At 39.0% G+C, this 22,818-nt stretch overlaps 1 protein-coding gene across 2 annotated transcripts in view; it reads left to right on the top strand.

Annotated features, from left to right (window-relative positions):
* ENPP2 (ectonucleotide pyrophosphatase/phosphodiesterase 2) overlaps positions 1 to 22,818 on the top strand; it is an 82,078-nt gene that overhangs the window by 40,041 nt on the left and 19,219 nt on the right. For both annotated transcript variants that reach the window (XM_064384548.1, XM_021671266.2), the window contains exons 12-19: positions 5,325 to 5,433; positions 8,535 to 8,660; positions 11,795 to 11,826; positions 12,490 to 12,617; positions 15,897 to 15,984; positions 16,124 to 16,211; positions 17,318 to 17,502; positions 19,780 to 19,831. In XM_064384548.1, coding sequence (XP_064240618.1) covers positions 5,325 to 5,433; positions 8,535 to 8,660; positions 11,795 to 11,826; positions 12,490 to 12,617; positions 15,897 to 15,984; positions 16,124 to 16,211; positions 17,318 to 17,502; positions 19,780 to 19,831 — 808 coding nt within the window. The remainder of the gene's footprint in view (positions 1 to 5,324; positions 5,434 to 8,534; positions 8,661 to 11,794; positions 11,827 to 12,489; positions 12,618 to 15,896; positions 15,985 to 16,123; positions 16,212 to 17,317; positions 17,503 to 19,779; positions 19,832 to 22,818) is intronic.

The following is a 22,818-nucleotide window of genomic DNA, read 5'->3' as shown; positions in this document are numbered from 1 at the left end:
GAGGTTGCAGTGAGCTGAGATCGCACCATTGCACTCCAACCTGGGCAAGAAGAGTGCAACTCCGTCTCTAAATAAATAAATAAATAAATAGAGGACACCAAAGCAAGAATGGATGTTTTATCTTTAGGATGACTTTCTTTGAGATTAACCTAAAGGGAACAAAAGGAATCACATTTTATCAACATGTTAGCAAAACAAAACAAAACACCTAAGCAGTTCCATGTTCCCTACTTAAAAGTTTGACCTCTTGGGTAATAACATCCCCTCAGAGAACCTGTGGGGTAGGCAAAACAGGGATTGGTATAGCCATTCTTTTAAAAGCAGGACTCCGGTACCTTTGCTTGGTTGCTAAGTGGAGAACTTGAAGATAGAACCACAGAACTTTGGACTTCCAGACCACAGTCCCTTCCATGGAACCATTTAACCCTCCTTCAGTCCAGGAGAGAAACAAAGTGGTCAGTTAATAACTATGTTCGAATTATACAGAACATTTTCTTTATGGCAAAAGTTGGCTTTTAATAATACAGATGAGGTATAGCTCAAACCTTTAAAGTTACGTGACTTAACGATAACTGTTCCTTATCAATAAACATCTTTGGATTTCTAATATGTATAGTTCAGTTATAATTACATACATGAAAGCATATGTATATGTGTTTTAATTAAGAAACAAGTTTTTTTGAAAGTACTGAGTAGAGAATCAATGAAGCATGATATAGGATGCTTTAATTTGCTACAATAATTTTCTATGCTCAGGGTTGCTCATAAATATATAAACAGAGATTTTTTTTTTTTAACAGTCCCTTTGCATTAAGAGTTGAAAGTATTCATGTGATGTATTTTCAGTATTACTACTTCTTGCAACTAGGGTTTTCTCATATGTCTACTGGGTAAACTCTTAATTGGATACGTTGGAGTTTATCTTCAGTATTGGCAACCTGACAACCTGGTCATTTTCTTTTCATAAGGCAAGGGATATTTTCAGATTTCAATTATTTCTCATCTGGTTCTAGGAATCTTATTTTAACTGAAAGAAAAACAAAATAGTTTATACTTTAAAAACATGAAACCAAAGCAAGTCAGCAAAACCCCTCTTCTATTGTAGGCTAATTGGTTTATATACCTATGTGTCCTATATGCTTACCTATATGTCATTATTTACATTTATTATACATGAAAAGATTATAACATACTAGTTGAAAGATAATTTAAAAATTAGTAACATATGTTTTACATATAAGAAAACAACTCATTTGAAATTTCATGGAAAGGATTTTAAGTAGCAAAATGCTATATGGTATGCTAAGATGAAGTCAGTTGAAATTTATGCTTTATTTGCTAAATATTTGAGTAAACATTTTTTCAGGATGATTCTCAAAAGCTATTAAATGAGATGACCAAACATTGAGCTAATAGCTTCAAGAAATGTTGTATTGCTCCTGGTTTCAGAGTGTAATGGTGAATGTTCAAAGATATGCTTGCTTTTGATTATTGGCGCAATCTTTTTCTTTTCGACCTTCTATGCTTTCTCTGTGACCCCCTGTTCGGCTGCTCTTCCGGGCCTAGAGGCAGAGCTTTGGCTGGCTAGTTCCTACCTTCAGACGGCAAAGTATCCTGAAAAGCAGAGAAATCTGCACCTCTACCTCCCATCCTCTTAATAACCTCAGGCTAAAATTTCTAAATTCAGGCTAAAGTATGGCTGGTCAGTGAAAACTTAGCTTTCATCTACCTCTAACATTTGAAGAAGGAAATACATGCAATATAATCACTGGATGAAAACCCAGTTTGACTAAACCCTACTCTTCTGCTCTTCTAACCTGCTGCAATCGGAAGGGCTCACCTTTGGAGCCTTTGGAATGTTGAGGTCTCTTGCAAATGGCATAGAGTTTGATGGGCCGATTTGATCGCTAGCAGAATGTATTCAGTGACCATGAAAGGGAAAATCCTCTTTTCCTTTTGCTGCTTTTCTCATGGAGATTTGCCTCAAAGTAGGAGCATTAAAAAACAAACAGACAAAACCAAAGTCTTCGGGGCTGTGTCTTTTGATCGCTCCAGCGGAGAGAGTGGATGAGTCAGAAGCAGAAGTGCCTTTGCCGTGGCTTGCCCTGGAACCGGTGAAATCGCATGGCAGATGTCCCCCTTCTTGGATACACTAACATTGTTCCTCTTCCCGCCCCCTCCTGCATCTGAATGGCTCTCAGGACAGTCCTCCCAAGAGAAGTCAGTGAGGTAAACAGCAAGGCTTGCTGCTTTAATTCACCTTTGCACCATCAGCAAATCAGGGGCCTGTTTTTCGTCCAGCATTTGGAAATCCCAAAAGGTTATCTTCAGTTTATGTGTCAACTTTACTGCTCTCTGGATTTTCAGAACAAAACCCATAGCGTGCAACTCCCCTGAAAAGCAGGTTTCTTATAGCAAGAGCATGAGTAGACTCTTTCTTGATCTGTATATACGAAGATAAAAAAAGAGATGACTTTTTGATGATCTTTAAGATTTTATCTAATTTTAAACGAGATTTTGGCTTAGAGTTTCTCTATACAGAAAACCTCCATTGTCAATGAGTTCTTTCTCCTGCTGAAAGTTCTGATTTGTGGGAGTACATTGATGATTAAGGAGGCTTACTTATTATTTATGTTTCATTCCATCCTTGATCCTTGCCAATGAAGGTGACAGTTGCTTTGACATACTTGCTGGTGTGAACAGATAGATACCTGTCAGATTCTGAATGGAATCACTCACATGAACCTCATTGTCACCTTGAAATGTCCAAGTGGCTAGTATTTGGCCTAGTTTTAAATTAGTTCTTTATAAGTGGAGAGCTTTTCATAACCAAAGACCAGTCTCTCCCTAATGCAGGAGTTAGGGAATACAGAGCTTCTCTAATGTCACCTTCCTGTATATCCAAAAATATCAGCGAAAAGAAACCCATGTGACTAGATTTTCTTAAATTGGATTCTTGTTCTCAGCAAAGAATCTGTGACAACAGCATCAACATCAATTTAAGAGGCTTCTCTCCATAGAGTTCCTCGAATCATCCATCCCTTATTCCAATTTTTTCTCACTTAAGGAGCCTTAGTTATTCTAACTGAGACTCTGCTGATCCCAGATGGGAAAGTGTAAGCTTTACATCTGACCCAGAGGGACAGACGACTTCTGAGTCCAGACATCTCTATCCGCCAGTACAGGAGAGTAGTTATGGCTCACCCTTTACTCCGGCTAAGAGACCTAAGAGGAAAGTTGTCCCTAAGAGGAGACAGGAAAGACCAGTTGCTCCTCCAAAGAAAAGAAGAAGAAAAATACATAGGATGGATCATTATGCTGCGGAAACTCGTCAGGACAAAGTAAGTTTATCTACCGTTCCAAAGCTTTGTGGCGGGCAGGTCTGAGTTGAAGGTTGCCTTCAGTGCCTTGGTTGGAAACTTGGCTAAGTTTTAGAAAAACTCTGGTGCATTGACCTTGGCTTTGAGTCCAGAAGAATGTGGTGCTTCAGAGATTAACACTGATATGAAGACTACCTGAATTCTCAACATAACAGGAAAAAAAGACGTATTTTCCTTTTTTAAGTTCGTTGCCCCAAAACTAGTATTAACATTTAGGCTGGAGTGACTGTTAAGATTGGTTTTGTTTGCACTTATTCACAGGATCAGTCACATGGTCTGTGGCCCTGGTTCTTGAGAACAACCCTGCAAGGTAAAAGGGGGTATTCTCAAAGACAGTGTGGATTAGAACTCAATAGGAAGTTGGCTTAGATTAGGAGTCTGTGCCTTCAGTGATCAGAAAAGGTGTAGGTTGTAGAGAAGGAAAGAGCTGAGACAGAAGGAAAGAGAAATTAATGGGCAGATAGAGTTGTATGCCATTTCCACTACTCTTCTCAGTATGTTCAGAAGAGCCTATCAGTTGCTACTTTTCCTAAAACCTTTGAATGCTTCTGAAGCAGTATCTTATCTGTTATTCTCTGAACTGATCCCTAAGAAGTAGGTTCTGGATTTTATCTGGGTCATCCTGCTGAGTAGAGGAAAATAAATCATTGCCAAAGATTAAAACCTCTTGTGCATTTGGTATTTCTTTATCTAGACAGAGATCCTTCAGGAGAGCATGGTTTTCTCAGAAGCAAATACCACTTTGTTTCACACCTGTTAATCTCTTTATGGCACATCTCTTTCTGAAACTCTATCATGACTTCCTCCTTGGGATAGGATTTGAGATACTGACTGTCATCATGAAAAAAAAGTTTACACCTGATTTCCCTGGTGAAACGATAGGAGAAAAGGTCTTGATTCATCTGAGAAGATGCTAGTGGAAGATAATAGTATGTGTCTGAGTAAAAGTGATACTCACATCCCTTTTGTGCTTATCTTAATCATCTTGGATGTATGTATGTGATTGTTAGCTAAGCTATAAAATTCATCTAAATATGCTTCCTCTATCTTTCTATTCTTTGTCTGATGAGATGTTTCTTAAAAATCTTTCCATTGCACAGTTAAAGATGAAAGGGGGATGGAAAGGTTTTAGTATGTGAAAACGTTCATGCTGTTAGAAACTTCCATTTGAAGTAAGAAAATGAGAGATGGATACTGTTTTTTAGGCTTTGGAAATGGTCTTCAGAAAAGAATTGAGTTTTCATATTTTGTTAAAGAAGAAACATTTTAGAACAAACTCAGGTTCACTTCTGTTTAAGTTAGGACTCTTATAGATTCTTATTTCACTCAAAATCAGCTTTAAAAGAACTAAAGTGAGAAGCAATAACTTGTTTCTTAGAATAGGTTCTTCTACTAAGAATCCATTGCTTGCAGAATCCAACAATGAAATTACTTAGAACAAGATGGATCTCATTGTATTCATGATATTCTCATTTATTATCCAGTGGAAGGTTATGATTTAAACCTCAGAACAGCTTTTGATTCACTTAATGTCTATCTTATTGCCATGGTTCGAAATCTAATGTGATTTTACTTAGGGAACTGTCTGTTTGACTTTCTGTTCACTCTCCAAACTCTTGGATTTCTAGGATGCTGTCACATTTTAGAAAGTCCATTTTATCTCTTAAGAATTTTCATTAACAATATTTTTGACATTTTTATATCAAAGAATCTTTAAAGGGATTGGATGAGGAGAGGTTTTAATTCTCTCAAAAGAAAGCATATATAACATTCTTAGATCAGATTTCCATTAAGAATGCAATGGCAGGCCAATCTCCCCAGACAAAGCTCTGCCTCTGGGCCGGAAGTTTTCTTTCCAAAATGTTCTAGGGGTAGAAGATCTATGAGAGATTGAAAGGGAAAGAAAGAAAACCCTGTGGGGACTAACTTGCTTCTTTTTCCCAGATGACAAATCCTCTGAGGGAAATTGACAAAACTGTAGGGCAATTAATGGATGGACTGAAACAACTAAAACTGCATCGGTGTGTCAATGTCATCTTTGTCGGAGACCATGGTAAAGCTTTGTTTTTTCTTTGCTAATAGGATAGATACATAATGTTTCTGATCATATTGAGGAAAAGAATTCTTGCCCTTAGAAGCCAAGATTCTATTCTTACCCTCCTTCCCCTTTTCTTTAAGATGGGGAAAGAAATCAGGCCATGATTCAAAAGCATGAGATGACCTGAGAGATCCCTGGGTTCATTTTGATCAAAAGCTGAGACTTCCTATATATTTTTTTATTCTTTACAGGAAAGGGCTTTCTACAAAAATCTGTCTCTTATTAAAGCGATACAGACAGTTTCCTTGTGATATAAATAGCTGCTTCTGTGAATGTGACATATCAGGTGATAATCCTCTATCCCTGCCAGCCACATCGCCAAAAGGAGCCCACAGAGTTTATATAGTTAAAAAATACATCTAAATATGATAAAGGAGCAGAGACATAGGATTCTTGTCAAAGAAGTGGCGTGTAATCAAATGGTTTCCCCGAATCCACTGAAGGAAGTCAAAGCCCAAAGGAGAAGGCCCTGCTGTAATTCAAAGGGCTGATAAAGAGAGGCAGAAGCGTTATAGGAAGTTGTTTTTCTAAATCACTTTATGAAGTAGAAAAATTTATGACCACTTCTTTAAGATCAAGAGCATCATAAACATTATGTGACTATAGAGCTGGGCAGGAGGAAGGGGCTCAGAGACACGCAGACTGAGTTCTAGAGAGTGTCTCCTGCATTCCGGAAATATTAGATTGAAATAGTAGCCTTGGAATTTGGAGCTTCTCCCTTCTAGTGGAGTTTGGAGGATGAAAATTGGCTTTTGGCAGTTCTGTTAAGAATGGCAGGAAGACTTCCCTAGCTCTGGTCCTGAAGGTGTTTCTAGAATGTCCTATAAGATCTATAAGAAATTAGGGGGAAAAAAGCTAAAGGGATTAATTTTTTTCTCTGAGTGGGCTAAATGTAACCCTTAGCAAACTCATGCCCCATGTGTTTGGCCTGGTGGAGAGCTACAGACAGGTCAGAGAAGTTGGAGCATATGTTAAAGCTGATTCAATTTAAGTTGCCCAGAGGTGTTCAAGAGCATTTGCTCATATGCTGGAGTCAGACATCTAAGTAGAAGGGTCCCAATGAGTCATGTGCTGAGGCATTGTAAAGGTCATGGATAGGTTAAAACTTTGGCTTGTCAGTGTGCAGGCTTCCAAGATGAATACATCCATTTGGTTTGGGACAACTACAGCACCTCTGTTTTTTTCTTTCTTTTTTGTTTTTGAGATGGAGTTTCACTCTCGTTGCCCAGACTGGAGTAAAATAGTACAATCTCGGCTCACTGCAACCTCCGCCACCCTGGTTCAAGTTATTCTCCTGTTTCAGCCTCCTGAGTAGCTGGGATTACAGGCAATGCCACCATGTCTGGCTACTTTTTGTATTTTCAATAGAGACGGAGTTTCACCATGTTGGCCAGGCTGGTCTTGAACTGCTGACCTCAGGTGATCTGCCCGCCTTGGCCTCCCAAAGTATACAGCACCTCTTTTTTAAAAGGTGGTATGGTCTAGTGTTTTAGGGCATGGTCTTTGGAGTTGGAATGAATTTTATGGGAGTTCAAATTGCACGGTGTCACTTAACAGCTATATGACACTATATACCTTTTGTGGCCTCTGCGAGTCTCAGTTTCCTCATCTCTCAGGCGAGAACATTTAACACCCCTCCACGAAGTTGGTCTGCAGAGTAAAGGCTGATGACACTTGAGGAGCACTTAGCACGGTGCCTGATGGACTTTGAAAGCAAGGGAGGTTGTTCACAGTTGGGGTGGCATAAGGGACTTCCTAGAAATATAAGAAATGGGAGATTCTTTCATCCTTCTATTAATATGTATTTGGGGACTTACCCTTTCTGGGCTAACATGGTGCTAAAACATAGCTGTTCATTGCTTTATTTTTTCTTCCTAAGGGTTTAACTGTTAAAGTATAAGATATATAATCCTTATGCTATGTGTTTTTTCTTGCTTTTCATTCCAATTTGTATTGAAGAAGGGAAGGTTTTGAATCTGGGATCCCAGGAGGTGATAATTTGAATTTTACCAGATCTGGGCTACTCTGCTTGTATTTCCTTACTTTAAAACCTTACAGCATCCTTTACAGGATGTGAATATATGAGTATTCTTCAACAGGATTATTTTCCCTGTTAGGGAATATTCATATGTTGAATTATACTGAGCAATATATTAAAACTTCTCCATCATTCTAGGTCATCTCATGCATTTCAATAAAGTCTCTAGCAGCCTCCATAGTCTATATTGCTAAGATTTGAGTTTACAACAATGTTTTAAATAAAAGCATTTTGATAAAAGAATTTTTCTTAATGGGGACAGGCAACAAATCTTGGGATGGAGGAGAAATATTTGTTGTTTAAAAAAACTCCCTACCTAGAACCTTCTCGTGCTTTAGTTGCTAGCTTTCAGTTCTGACTAATTACATTGTTTACAACTTGTTTCCAATGTTATTTTGTTTTTCAGTTTGGGTGGTCATTGGAATTGACATTTTTCCTTCTCATTTCTTGTTGCCAGTATTGTTTTGTCAGTAACATCCAAGGCCACCAGTGGAGACAGTGAGGACTGGTGATTATGTACTCAAGACAGGAGATATATTAGAGAATTGAAAACTGACATTTTGTAAAAGAGACACAGAACTGTATATTCCATTTATACTACCCCTCGCTGGGAAGAGTTTGAAGCAATCTAGGGTTTCTTTTGTTTTGTTTTGTTTTTTTAAAGAATAGATCCTTTTCATGAAGGCTGTCTAATTGTGTTTTTGTTGTTGTTTTTTAAATCTTGGTGACTTCCTTTGTCTTGCTGTTCTGGCTGAATGACTTAAAGTGTAATTGAGGTAATGCATTTTCAGCCTTCTAGTGCTTGCAAGATGCTATGGCTAAGTAAAAGTCTAGAGAAAAGATTAGACAGAGAAACATTAAAACATTTAAAGTCAAATACAAAAATCTCAAAAGTCAGAGCTCTTCTCATCAAGTTATTAAAAACTAAGTAAAGAGATGCCTGGATGCTATTTAGTGTCTGTGTTAAGATTTTCATTTTAATATTGCTTGAAAATACTGTTTTTTTCCCTCCCCATAGGAATGGAAGATGTCACGTGTGACAGAACTGAGTTCTTGAGTAATTACCTAACTAATGTGGATGATATTACTTTAGTGCCTGGAACTCTAGGAAGAATTCGATCCAAATTTAGCAATAATGCTAAATGTAAGTTGATTCTTAAAATATTAAGTGGTTAGAGTGGTAATACAATGGAATAGGTGACGGCTCATTTTCTAAAGCTGAAATACTCAGGTAAAAATTCTAGCTCTGCTACTGCTTAGCTGAATGACCTTGAATAAGTCATTTAAACTCTAAGCCTCAGTTTTTTCATTTGAAAAATTGGGATGATAGATGCTAGCAGTGATCTGTAGAAATTAATCTTTGCATTGCTTAGGATGGTTCCTGGCACATAGCAGCATTATATAAATATTAATATAATAATATAAGTATATAGCAATATATAAATATTTCTTATTCTTATCATGTGGAAATTGTACTTAGTTTGAAGCGTGTTAATGACCACAAACTTCTGTTTATAAGAGAAGGAATTTTTTCAATAAGAAGTTCAGGCTGGTCCTTTATAGCTGGAACTAGAGGGTCTACGTAAGGGTTGGCAGAACCACATTTGGACTGTGAGGGTTTTTAGGAGCCTTGTGGAACGAAGCTCATTCTGTTTGTAAAAGTGATTGGTAGAAGCTAGGAGGAAAAAATATTAAGCCCTTGGGAAGTAGCAGCTGTTCTGAAAGATTAGAAATAAAAAGGAATAATCTTGTCACTTATGTTTTACATGTTTAGGTTATGATCTACCACTGATACAAACTTAATTTGCGGACTAAGATTTTTAGGTGCTGTCTACCTAGCTTTTGAGAAGTCCATAGCTTTCCTGGGCGTATGCTGTACTTTGAAAAAAAATTATTTAGAGTTTTTAGCCTTGGGAATAAGAAACCATTGACACCAAGCTTACAGCTTTGGAAAATTAAATTTTTCCCTAATTATGTTCCTGAGTCAACACAAATGGAACTGTTCCAAGGTCAGCTCCAGGCAATGTTGTGAAATAAACAAAACGTGGGTGTTTCTGCCCTCTCTCCTCCATGACCTTTCCTGTCCCTGTGTCCTCCCTTTCCTGCCCTCGCATAGATTGGACGCAGTCATTACGGCACCCCTCGATTTTAGTATTTGCAGTTTAGGGCTAAGCAAAAAAAGATTTTCTCTATTTTTAATGGTATTTCTGACATTAGTACATGTAATGGGGAGGTTGGTTTAGTGGAGAAAAAAAAAATTTTCCAGTGGCCCATGAAATCGTAACCATCAATGATGAAGAGTTTTGTATTTTACAAAAACACTTTCCAATGTGGTTTCATTTTGTGGTAGACAGTAGCATGGGGTGGTGACAGGCACAGATGTCTGGGTTCATATCTCAACTCTGCTAGGTAGTCACCACATGAGTGCCCTGTACCTCTGCTTCCTCGTCTGCACTGTAAGGGTTGTTCGGAAGATTAAATAAGAGATTGTGTTTACATAACGTAGATCAGGGCTTAGCACATAATCAAAGCTATATAAAGGTTGAATATGATGATGATGTCGTACCAGTATTTCAGATACACACACACAGACGCACGTGGACACACACTCACAATCTTATTTAATCCTTTTAATAGCATTGTGTGGTAAGTATCATTATACCTTTTATAGACTGTAGAAATCAAGGCTCAGAGCGGGTGAAGGAACTAGCTTTGAGGATGATGGTTAGTAAGTTGCAGATATGAGATTTAAACCCAGATTAGCTGAACCATGGCCCTTGCTTCACACAAAATGAGGACTGTTAGCCTGAAAAGACTGAGTACTTCAGAATTGAAGGATTGATGTTCCCAACATGAACTCAGGCATTGGATATTTCCTAGTAATTCTCTGGGACTTAATCTGAGTGCATGCTATTTACTTCTCTCTATTTTCAAAGACCATGAACTTTGTTTCATCCCTTTGAGGAATATGATGTATGAGGCCTGGCTTGCTCAATCAGATTGCTTGGGTGCCGGAATGCCAACTCCTCCTTCTGAAAACCTATTGGCTTAGTGAGGATTTGAACAGCATTTACCTCCCAGGGTTATTGTGATTGACTGGAGAGAAGGTGCCTGCAAAGCTCTTATAGAGAGACAGGCACACAGTATGGAATCTATTTAGGTTATTATTATTACATTATTGCTTGCTTTGTAGTAAGAGATGCAATTAAGGTCAATAGAATCCACATTTTAGCTTTAGATTGCTAGTTCTAGAACGAAGATTCTGAAAATAGTCTTTGGAGTCTGTATAGTTATACCCCCAGGCAAGTTTATTCATGTATTTTTCGCAAATATGAACAAACGTTCGTTAAAAAATGTGTATTGAGTGTCTACTCTGCACAGGCCCAGGGATGCAGCAGCATGTGATACAGATAAGGCCTGCTCTACTGGCATTTATATGCCAGGGAGGGCTGCCTCATGATAGCAGCTATCTCTTCTGAACACAGCTTTCCTTTTCTGCTGATTCTGTAATAACATACTGAAGCAAACTTCCTGAAAACAACGCAAAATCCAAGCAACCTACAATCTCCTCTTTCTCCCCACATGCCGCCCAAAAGGGGAGCATCGGATAATACAATCCTGTCCACAGTTTATGCACAGCCATCATTTACATAGTTTTGCTTTTAGTTAGTTCAGAGTATTGACTAAAATCTTTTACTTGCTGCTATTGAAAATAAAGGAGGTGCCTGCACGTGTGTGTCTATGGCTGGAGAGGTGCAGCTACCTATGTAATTACACCTAGAATGTAACTAGGGAAACAAAACTCCCTTTCAGAAAAATAACTCAATGGATTAGAAGTTTCATCTTAAAGTGGGTGAAGACTTCTTTCAAAGATCTGCAGATAAATAAGAAGTTACATTAAAAGCCCCAAATGCCCAGTTTAGTTCCTGAGGTCAAACTGCAAATAAACTATGTATCAAGAGGAACCATTAGGGAGAACTTAAAACAAGAAGCAATTTACCCGGCAGTATCCTGGTGCTATGGAAGGAGGAATTCCCTCCAGAAGAGCAGAGCTGGACCTAGCAGGGAAGTTTACTATGGGATTTGTTCCACTTGTTTAGCTGCATATCAATGACTGAAATGTTAAATACCCACACACATTTATGTATCTTTCAAACAAAACACTACAGTGATAGTCTTCTGTGGGATGGAAGAAGAATTGAGTATCTTGCTTCAAAAGTGATTTCTCTTGGTAATGATTGTGATTTCTTTTGAAATCTTTCTCCTCTCTTTGAACAGATGACCCCAAAGCCATTATTGCCAATCTCACGGTAAGTGTTGCAAGTTGTCCCTTCTCTGCCCTCCGTAGGCCTCTGCACCTGGAGCAGCCTCCCTCCTGTGTGTGCCTCCCCCGGGGGCGGGAGGAACATTTTCCTCACTGCCCTGCCATCCTGTATATTTGTTTCCTTAAGAGCTTTCAAAACTTCTGGCCTGTGGTCAGCTGCAGGCTCCCTAATGGTCTTGGCAATGATACAAAGAGAATATTTGATCCTTCCATTAGAACTGAAAAGTATTCATTCATGATTAAACAAATCTTTATTTTCTCTGAACCAGAGCTGCCCACCCACTCTGCTCTATTGTTCCGGAAGCTAGTCAGAGACCTCAATAGCATAACAGCATCTAATCAGATAAGCCTGAACCCAGGCACTCCTCCTTGCCCACCAACACCCCACCCCAAACCGCTTGACTTGAAGGAGTCGGGAAAGGTCTTGGAGTGTGAATTGCTCTTAGCGATGGTCTCACCCATCTCCAAAGTTATTTAATCTCCTTTGCATCTATTTGTTTTCAGTGTGCATTATTTGATGGAAATAAATTTTATTTTTTCACTAACCTTCTGTTAGGCTTAAAATCTCCTTCAACTTTCTAGAGAGAGAATTTGTAAGAAAATTTTTAAAAGACATTCCATCTAAAGTCTTTTTCCATTTCTATTTCAGTGTAAAAAACCAGATCAGCACTTTAAGCCTTACTTGAAACAGCACCTTCCCAAACGTTTGCACTACGCCAACAACAGAAGAATTGAGGATATCCATTTACTGGTGGATCGCAGATGGCATGTGGCAAGGTAAGTGTCTGATGGGCTGTTTCTGTTTCTCATTTCCACAACCACCTCTTTGGCAACTGGAAATATTTTATCAGACTTAGTCATCGCTAAAAGAAATATCAGTTGGAAATCTCCCTGTTTCCAAAGATTTTGTGGGCTGCATAAACAATCAGTGCTGAGACAATATATCTCTACGTTCTGGGTCTCGGCATCGCGGTGCCTCTTTGTAGTCTGTCAGTGCATCTGTGTGTGTGTGTGTATGTGTGTGTCTTTCATTTTTTGAATTTACATTCTAATCTCTATTCTTACTGCTTAAGTCAAAAGCATAAATGAGACCTTGCCCTAGCACATTGGGCTGATTTGATCTCAGTTGATGAGACTTTGCCTGCAGCAATATTCATAGTGGACTTGATTTATTTTATTTATTTATTTATTTATTTTTGACACGGAGTTTTGCTCTTCATGCCAAGGCTGCAGTGGAATGGCACAATCTTGGCTTACTGCAACCTTCGCCTCCCAGGTTCAAGCAATTCTCTTGCCTCAGCCTCCCGAGTAGTTGGGATTATAAGCATACACCACCACGCCCAGCTAATTTTTTGTATTTTTAGTAGAGATGGGTTTCTACATGTTGGTCATGCTGGTTTTGAACTCCTGACCTCAGGTGATCTGCCCGCCTCAGCCTCCCAAAGTGTTGGGATTATAGGCGTGAGCCACCACACCTAGTTATAGTGGACTTTAGAAAATGTTGTTAATATTAAAAACTCTGTTATTGTGGGCATTTTTAACGTCGCTTTAAATATTCCCTATGTTTGCCTTCTATTAAACTACAAGACTCTGATGTCGAAGAGAAGGTTCCTTGCTTTTGAATGTGGTCTAGGACATGTCTGGAGGCTCTAACCACTTCCAAAGAGTTAATTATTAAGGATTTATCCATTTTCATACAGACCTGGAAGTAGCTGTTTCCCATTCACTCTTGCCCCAACTTTCTACTTAAGAAAATTGCTGTGAATTATCTATCTCAATAATTGAACAACTGCCAAATGCACTCTAGCTAGGTATGAGTTTGCGAGAGAGAAGATAATGAGAAAATGTTGGTCATCTAGAAACTTGTATGAGTATGGAACATTTAGAGAGATACATATGACAAATATATAAATATTGTACTGTAATTTTCTGGGGTGTACTTAGAGTTAAATATGTGTGATTATGAAGAAAGATGTTTGAAGAATAGGAATTATTGAAATCTTTACAAATTTATAAGAAAAAAGAACCCCATCAAAAAGTGGGTGAAGGATATGAACAGATACTTCTCAAAAGAAGACATTTATGCAGTCAACAAACATATGAAAAAAGCTCAACATCACTGATCATTAAAGAAATGCAAATCAAAACCACATTGAGATGCCATCTCACATCCGTTAGAATGGTGTTCAGTGAAAAATTAGGAGACAACAGATGCTGGAGAGGATGTGGAGAAATAGGAATGCTTTTACACTGTTGGTGGAGTGTAAATTAGCTTGACCATTGTGGAAGACAGTGTGGCGATTCCTCAAGGATCTAAAAATAGAAATACCATTTGACCCAATAATCCCATTACTGGGTATACCCAAAGGATTATAAATTCTAATTATAAAGACACATGTACACATATGTTTATTGCAGCACCGTTCACAATAGCAAAGACTTAAGCCAACCCAAATGTCCATCAATGATAGACTAGATAAAGAAAATATGACACATATACACCATGGAATACTATGCAGCCACAAAAAAGGATGAGTTCATATCCTTTGCAGGGACATGGATAAAGCTGGAAACCATCATTCTCAGCAAACTGACACAGAACAGAAAACCAAACACCGCATGTTCTCACTCATAAGTGGATGTTGAACAACGAGAACATATGGACACAGGGAGGGGAACATCACACACTGGGGCCTGTCAGTGGGTTGTGGGGGCTAGGGGAGGGATAGCAGGGGGTAGGGGGCTAGGGAAGGGATAGCATTAGGAAAAATACCTAATGCAGATGATGGGGTGATGGATGCAGCAAACCACCATGGCATGTGCATACCTATGTAAAAAACCTGTACATATACCCCAGAACTTAAAGTATAATAATAATAAAAAAAGTTACGGGGGAATCCTTATGGAGAATTTACAGGGATGTGACTGAAATTAATTGGCTGAGTATGTTCCCCGAAGGACCTTCTATGTATGGGGCAGCTTGGAAGGGGTCACACTGGTGCAGGTAGTAGGTTCATATGGCAAAAACATGGGAGCTGAGTAGAAGTTAAGGGAAAGATGAGGTCAGTTGGGCAAATTAGTGTAGCCCAAAACCAGGCATGTTGGTTAACAATGCATCTGTTAAATGTAACTCTTCTTGCATTGTTGAGGTATCATATGTTGGGATAATATGTCTTATCCCAAGCCCTTATTATTCCAAAGGTGGAGACCCGTATGTTAGATTTTTTTGTTTTCCCGAAGCACTTTCAGTGCTGTGTACCCATAGGTACTTAGGAAATATTTGTATTAAATAAACATGAAAGTTATTTTGGAAAAGGGTCACATGATACTTTTGCAAAAGGTGTCTTCTGTCACAAAAGGAAAGGTCAGATGGTCTTGATGTCTAGAGAGCAATATTTCTGTTTGTTTTTTTTATTTCTAAATAGAGATATGATCTAGGTGAGGCCATGCTTTGTTAGATATGTCACGATTACTGTTAAGTTGGCTGCTCAGTTATACTCTAGTTGTATTGTATATTGACAGATAGATTTGCATGCAGACATTTTTATAGAATACAGATCTCTATTCATTGCTTAGACATATTTATTTTATTTTAAATTTTAAATTATTATGGGTATATAATAGGTGAGACATCACATATTTTTTAAGTGCCTACCATGCCTTGACACTGAGCCTAGGGAGGGGTACACAGAAGTGAACCAGACAAACATGGTCCTAAAGTTGAGAATCTTACAGTCTCAGAGCTAGTGAAGCACCTAGGTGGGCAGACCGTGACTTTGGACAAGTGCCCTGCTTGGTGTAAGCACAAGGTTCAAGGAGGGCATCGTGACTTCTGTTCACAGGTCCCCATTTATCCTCCAATGACTGTCATAGAAAAGTCACTTGGAGAAATGAACGACGTCTTCTTTTAATCATCACAAGAATGATGCCATTAAAACAGAGACAAATAGACTTTCAAAAGCCCCTTCTTAGAGATTCTTTGTACCCTGAAGTTATCTTTTTATCAGAGTAACTTCATGAGAAATCCTAACTGATCATAACATTGTTTTAATTTAGGAAACCTTTGGATGTTTATAAGAAACCATCAGGAAAATGTTTTTTCCAGGGAGACCATGGATTTGATAACAAGGTCAACAGCATGCAGGTATGATGGCAGAACTGTGAATTGAAATTTAGTTTTAGTGATTCTTTGAAAGGATAGGTAACAGTGGTGTGACATAAATAGAGGAAGGGTTCCTACCTAACAATGCCTAACTGTTTTTGTTTTTCTTTTCTTTCGGAAGACTGTTTTTGTAGGTTATGGCCCATCATTTAAATATAAGACTAAAGTACCTCCATTTGAAAACATTGAACTTTACAATGTCATGTGTGGTAAGTCGCTCATTTAATCAAAACCATTGAAACAATCTTTAGTTAGTATATGACCTTTCTCAATGTCAGAGAAAGAAATGAGGTGTCTATTTTCTGGGATCACCTTCTCTTCTCCACAAAAACTTATAATTTGCCCATTGGTTCAAAGACAGAATATTATCCCCTTCTAAGGCTTCTTTGTCTTCCTTCAACAGTTGACTAATGGGGTGTTTTCACGGTGTTGCTGTTGGCAGCCTGTGGCTGGTCTAACATAGCATTACAGTTTGACACCACTGGTCAGAGACCTGATGAAGCAAGAGTTCTGCACAGAGCCCTCTCCCACCTCCATCTCTCGCACTACAACCCAGTTAAAATGTTGCCAGCTTGCATCCTGGCCAGCTATTTATGTGCTCTTAATTATTTTTCTTCCTTGAGCTTCTAGTTGCTGAATGAGGACAACTTTTCCTATTTAGTAAGGGAGTGCCAGTCTGGTGGTTAGAGGGGGAGTCTGCAAGTCGGGTCTCCTGGGTTCTTTTCCCATCTTGGCTGCTAACTCTCCCCTGTCCTGCTTCTGAGCTCAAGCAAATTACTGAATAAACACTTGGCAACCATTCACTTGCTATGAAATCAGCCTGTTCATTGCTCAGTGCCGCTTCAGGAGATGGGGCCAAAGCCTCCTCATGTCCCCACACTTCTGTGGAGTCATTAGAGGGCACACTTCTAGTTACTTAATATGATTATAAGTCTCATTTCAAAACATGGAGTTAAACAGTCCCAGAGACGTGCAGAAAAGCAGTGATACTGACACTGATAGTCCTTGGATTGTAACTACCACAGATACAGGCAATAGTTAATCAAAGCCTAGTTCCTTCACTCTTTCTTTCTGGGATTCTATTAAATGGTTAAACAATGAACATGGCTATTTCAGAAAGCTATGGAAAGATATAGTCAGTCCAGAATGGTTCAGGAGGTAATGAGGAGGTGCCTGCCATCTAAATTTGGTTTTGTCCAATTCCGATTTGTGTTCAGAGTGTTCAGATACATAGAAGGTGAAGGGTTTTAAATCTTACCATATCTCATCAAGAACATGTAAGAAGCACCTGCCTCTTTTTCTTACTTTTCATTAGATCTCCTGGGATTGAAGCCGGCTCCTAATAATGGGACCCATGGAAGTCTGAATCATCTTCTGCGTACTAATACCTTTAGGCCAACCATGCCAGAGGAAGTTACCAGACCCAGTTATCCAGGGATTATGTACCTTCAGTCTGATTTTGACCTCGGCTGCACTTGTGATGATAACATAGAGCCAAAGGTAGAAATAATCTTTATGTTTGTCGTGGAGGAGTTTGTTGGGTGGCCTGCTGGCCAGTGGAACTTTCTGTGACAATGGATGTGGTCTATTTACGCTGTTCAAAGTGAGAGCAAAATGTGTGACTGAGGAACTAAAATTTTTATTTCATTACTTTATAATTAAAGAGCCCTATGTGGCTTGTGACTACCGTATTGAATAGCACAGGTAAAGACCATGAAAGACAAAAAGTAGAATTCATGTTGCTATTCTGTGGAGTCCCAGTTCTCAATCAAAATCTTTTTCTGTTTTTTCAACTGTGGATCACATGTCTATTGGTCATGGTCCCAACAGGAAACAGGTGGCCCATATAGAAGAAGCTTTGAAAGAGAGTTTAGACCAGGCGCGGTGGCTCATGCCTATAATCCCAGCACTTTGGGAGGCCGAGGCAGGTGGATCACTTGAGGTCAGGAATTCCAGACCAGCTTGGCCAACATGGCAAAACCTTGTCTCTACTAAAAATACAAAAAAATTAGCTGGGGCATGGTGGCACATGCCTCTAATCCCAGCTACTCAGGGAGCTGAGGCAGGAGAATCTCTTGAACCCGGGAGGCGGAGGTTGCAGTAAGCTGGGATCATGTCACCGTACTCTGGCTTGGGTGACAGAGCAAGACTCCATCTTAAAAAAAAAAAAAAGAGAGACTTTAAAGGAATTGTTTCAGTCATATTTAATGAGTAATTTACGAAGGCTGAGCAGGGTGGATGGAAGTCAATGAGGAGTGGTGAATTGCCCTGGGGTTTGCATGGTACCCTCCAAGACTTGAAGGGTGAAGGGAGGGAGTAAGTTTCCAGAACATGGAGAGAGAGAGCTGAAGAGAAGGGAACTATTGTATTTGGCCAATGAGTGCAGCTAGTGCATTGCAACCCAGTAGGGAGCTGCCCTCGTCTCCCTCCCCTGTACTTCCTTTCAAATGTTTCCCATTGGTAGAGCCCAACAGGGAGCCACAGGGCAGGTTTGCTCTTTAATGCCATCCCTAGAGGTCATCCTCCCAGGACACAGAGCAGAGTGTGGCAGGGTGCAACAGGGATGCGATGGTGGTGCAGAGACTACCCCCACACACTATGTTTGCATGGTTTCTCTTACTCTTTTTTGAGATGGAGTCTCGCTCTGTTGCCCAGGCTGGAGTGCAGTGGTGCAATCTCGGCTCACTGTAACCTCTGCCTCCTGAGTTCAAGCGATTCTCCTGCCTCAGCCTCCCAAGTAGCTGGGATTACAGGCGTGTGCTACCACACCCGGCTAATTTTTGTAGTTTTAATAGAGACGAGGTTTCACCATGTTGGCCAGGCTGGTCTTGAACTCCTGACCTCAGGTGATTCTCCAGCCTTGGCCTCCCAAAGTGCTGGGATTACAGGCATGAGCCACTGTGCCCGGCCTTATATATTTATTAAATAATGTATGAAGTAATCTTTTGTATAGTTTCCTAAAATAACCCATATTATAGTTTTGCATGTTATAAAATTTTTAATAAATGCTATTATACTCTCTCACTCTCTCTCTATATATCTATATATCTATATATATATATATATATACACACACACACACCACAATTATTTTATCATGGTTTTTTGAGACTTAGGTGTAAGTCTCAAAAAAATGAAGTTTTAGCTCACTTATTTTTACTGCTAATACAGTGATTAATATTTAATTGTATAAATATACCAGAAGGATTTTTTTCATTTTCCTACTTGAGAACACTTAGTAAGTTGCAAATGTTACCTCTTACAACAATGTTGCCACAGACATTACTGGAAACGTCTTCTGGTCCACATATGCTAGGATATATAGTGAAGGGTAGACTTGCTGACCCATGATGTTTCAGAATTGCTTCAGAGTCATTACTTTTTAGCTTTGGTGAAAAGTGATTTCATAATTTGGAAATCACTTTAGTGTGCCTAGAGATTAATCTGAAACATTTAGGCACTGTCCTAATTAGCTTACATATATATACCCAAATAGTCATCAGTACTAACATGGGAAATTGGTACCATGATTATCCACAGTTTTAAGGAAAGGAAACAGATTGAAGAAGGTGTTTACGAACGTAAAACTGACAGAAGTGGAGCCTAGAATGTGAATTTCAGAGAAAATGGCAATTCCTCAAATGAGTATATGATATGAATGGAATTTAGCATTCTCCTTTGAATTTAACAGGGCTCTAAGTAGACAGAAGGGCATAGAAAAGAAACAATATTTCTGATTTACTTTCTTTTTTCCTTTACTGGTTTTCACACATGAAGAACAAGTTGGATGAACTCAACAAACGGCTTCATACGAAAGGGTCTACAGAAGGTAAGGGGTTGATGGAAAATAATCAGATAAGGTTTTTCTAGTTTTCAAAAATCGAAGAGGCATCTTATGTACATTATAGTGTAAGCATGATATTTTTTAAAATTAAAATTGGTATTGCAAAAAAATATTGGTATTGCATAAAATTGGTGACTTTCATACCTATCTGGCAAAGGGTATTGGTTTATTGCATGCACACGAGATGCCAGCTGTGTAATAGAAAAATTCCAATAGCTTCCCCCACCCCCCAAGAGCCTTTAAGCCCTCTGAAAAATACGCAGTCCATTTTGTATCTGATGGGTCATAAGTTAAGGCACTATGGGGCACTCCTATAAAGGGAATGGTAGTCACAGTGATGAATAATAGCAGCTGGTGCCTATATCGAAGCTATCTACCTCAAGAGTCAGTGTATATATTGTGATAGGGAGAGATACACAGAAGGAATCAAATCAGAACTCCCCCTCACGTGAAGGATCATCTCGAGCCCTAACTCTTATTTTATGTGCAATGATAACGAGCACGTATTGGTGAACTTTTGCAAGCTTGTGATATGACCAAAGGAAAAAAAAATCTCAGTGATTTGTACTAAGATGCCTTTCTTGCTTCCATTTTAGTATGCTGGCTATAGGCCAAGGACAGCTTTGCCCCATGTGTATTCTTTATTCTGGAATCCAGGCTGAAGGAGTAGCCTCCATCAGAGACGTACCCTGCTCTTGGCAGAGGGAAAAGAGTGGCAGAACTGTGCACTGGGTCTCAACGCTTCTGCTTTTTTTTTAGACAGAATCTCACTCTGTCGCTGGATCGCAGCTCACTGCAACCTCCACCTTCTGGGTTCAAGTGATTCTCCTGCCTCAGCCTCCTGAGTAGCTGGGATTACAAGCACGTGCCACCATGCCCAGCTAATTTTTTGTATTTTTAGTACAGACAGGGTTTCACCGTGTTAGCCAGGATGGTCTCTATCTCCTGACCTTGTGATCTGCCCACCTCAGCCTCCCAAAGTGCTGGGATTACAGGTGTGAGCCACTATGCCCGGCCTGCTTCTGCTTTTATAAAGCATTTGTCGCTCCATTCATAGTTTGCTAGCCTAAGCTGAGCATATGATACCCATGGTGTAGGGAAGTCTATTTTTTCCACAGGGACTCCATCCTGCAAGTCATATGGCAATGGGTGGAGGCAGTAAATAATTAGGAACAATAACACGATCTACCATGCAAGCTCTTTTTTTCTGATTTTGCAGTTTTGCAAAATTGAAGGAAAACAGAAGGGGAAGGAAAGCCTCCTATACATGTTACTCAAGTAGATGGGATAGCATGTTGAAACAGCCAGGAAATGACTAAAAGTGTATTTAAAACACAGATAGAATTCAAGCATAGCAGCCTCAGTCATGCAACAAAGATGAACGTGGTCAAATTCTCCTGAGAGCATCACTTGAGTTATTAGCTTACATATGGTTCTGCTTGTCATACGTGCGCTTTCCAATCTGATTAAGTAGAGCTGAGGAAACCAGTAGAAGATTTGATTTACTTGACTTATTTTTCCTCTTTTAAAGATCTTCATCTGCCTCCTCCTTCCTTTTCTGTATCTCCACCATCCCACTTCTCCCTTTGATCACAGACCACACAGACTCTGGCATAGAACTGAATGAACCTATGTATTTTTGAAGATAGGCCATTGTCGGTGGAAGGCACACAAATCCTTTACAACCTCTGCAAGTGATTTGCAATGTTCGACACCTAACATCTAGTGGACGACAGTGTCATTATAATGAGAACAACTAGAACATTGCCAGAGTCAAAAGATGGGGAGTCTCATGATTCAAATTTTTTTCAGATACTTAGTCGCCAAGGCCGAGAAATACTACCCAGATGCTTCTCTTCTAAAAGTCACTAATGAAATGAATTATGGTACCTTCTATTAGACTCCCATGTTTTCGCTGATTCAAAGTCTGACTGTTCATGGTACTAAAGCATTTCCGTCTGAGAAAAACATTCCTGCATTTAATTTGTTTTGTCATATGAGGACATATGACAAAACCAGTCCCGCAATTCAGTATAAACAATAACCGTATCAAGGCTTTTAAAGTAGTTTGTAGACCTAAACTTCTATACAGATGTAAAGTTGTACTCTTTTTATTATTAGTTTTTTAAAACACAGATATAAGTAGTTGATATTTTTCAGAATACGTTATGTGCTATACACACGTCACTTGTAACATACATATGTGGCTGTTTCAGTGTGATATGCTGTAAAATCACTCATACATCCGTACAAAATACATGAGTCAAAGCTGAATGTACCAGTAGTGAAACCACTGCAGGGATATCTGTGATAAACAAGAGGTGTATTAAGTTAATCTTGGGCAATATTTTGCTGTAAATATTTAAACTATTATGGAATAAAATCCTTTACTAAAATAAAAAGTAAGACAAATATAATCCTCAAAAATGACGATCTTAACTGCTAACTAAATTTAATATTTCTAGATATGTGGTAGACTCCAGATCTTAATTGCATGCCTGGTGTTATTTCTGGATCTCATATACCTAATGTCTTGGCAGACTTTTCATGCAATGAAAACTCATTTCCTTGTGGCATTGAGTCGACGGATGAATGAATGAATGAAAAGAAAATTTTTAAAAATCTCTTGTAGTAAGCAATTTTGGCACTATAGTCAACTATAATTTTCACTGCAAGAATAATTGCACCATTTATTTTCACCTTAGTCTTTTCTCTGTTTGTATTGCTATAAAAATGTTTCACATTTTCTTAGGTTAGCACTCACCATCATCTTTGTGAAAAAGGAATTAGAAATAATTTTAACACCAATGTGCGGTTGGCTCCTTATCATACACAATGAGAAGTTAGTTTGGATAGAAAAATGATTTAAACACGGCCTGGTGTGGTGGCTCATGCCTGTAATTCCAGCACTTTGGGAGGCCGAGGCAGGCAGATCACCTGAGGTCAGGGGTTCGAAACCAGCCTGACCAACA

The sequence above is a fragment of the Aotus nancymaae genome, unplaced genomic scaffold (assembly GCF_030222135.1).
Source record: "Aotus nancymaae isolate 86718 unplaced genomic scaffold, 86718_ANA_hifiasm-v0.15.2.pri h1tg000036l, whole genome shotgun sequence".
Classification (NCBI taxonomy): Eukaryota; Metazoa; Chordata; class Mammalia; order Primates; family Aotidae; genus Aotus; species Aotus nancymaae.
The sequence above is the reverse complement of the archived record's forward strand: the minus strand, read 5'-3'. Positions and strand labels throughout refer to the sequence as shown.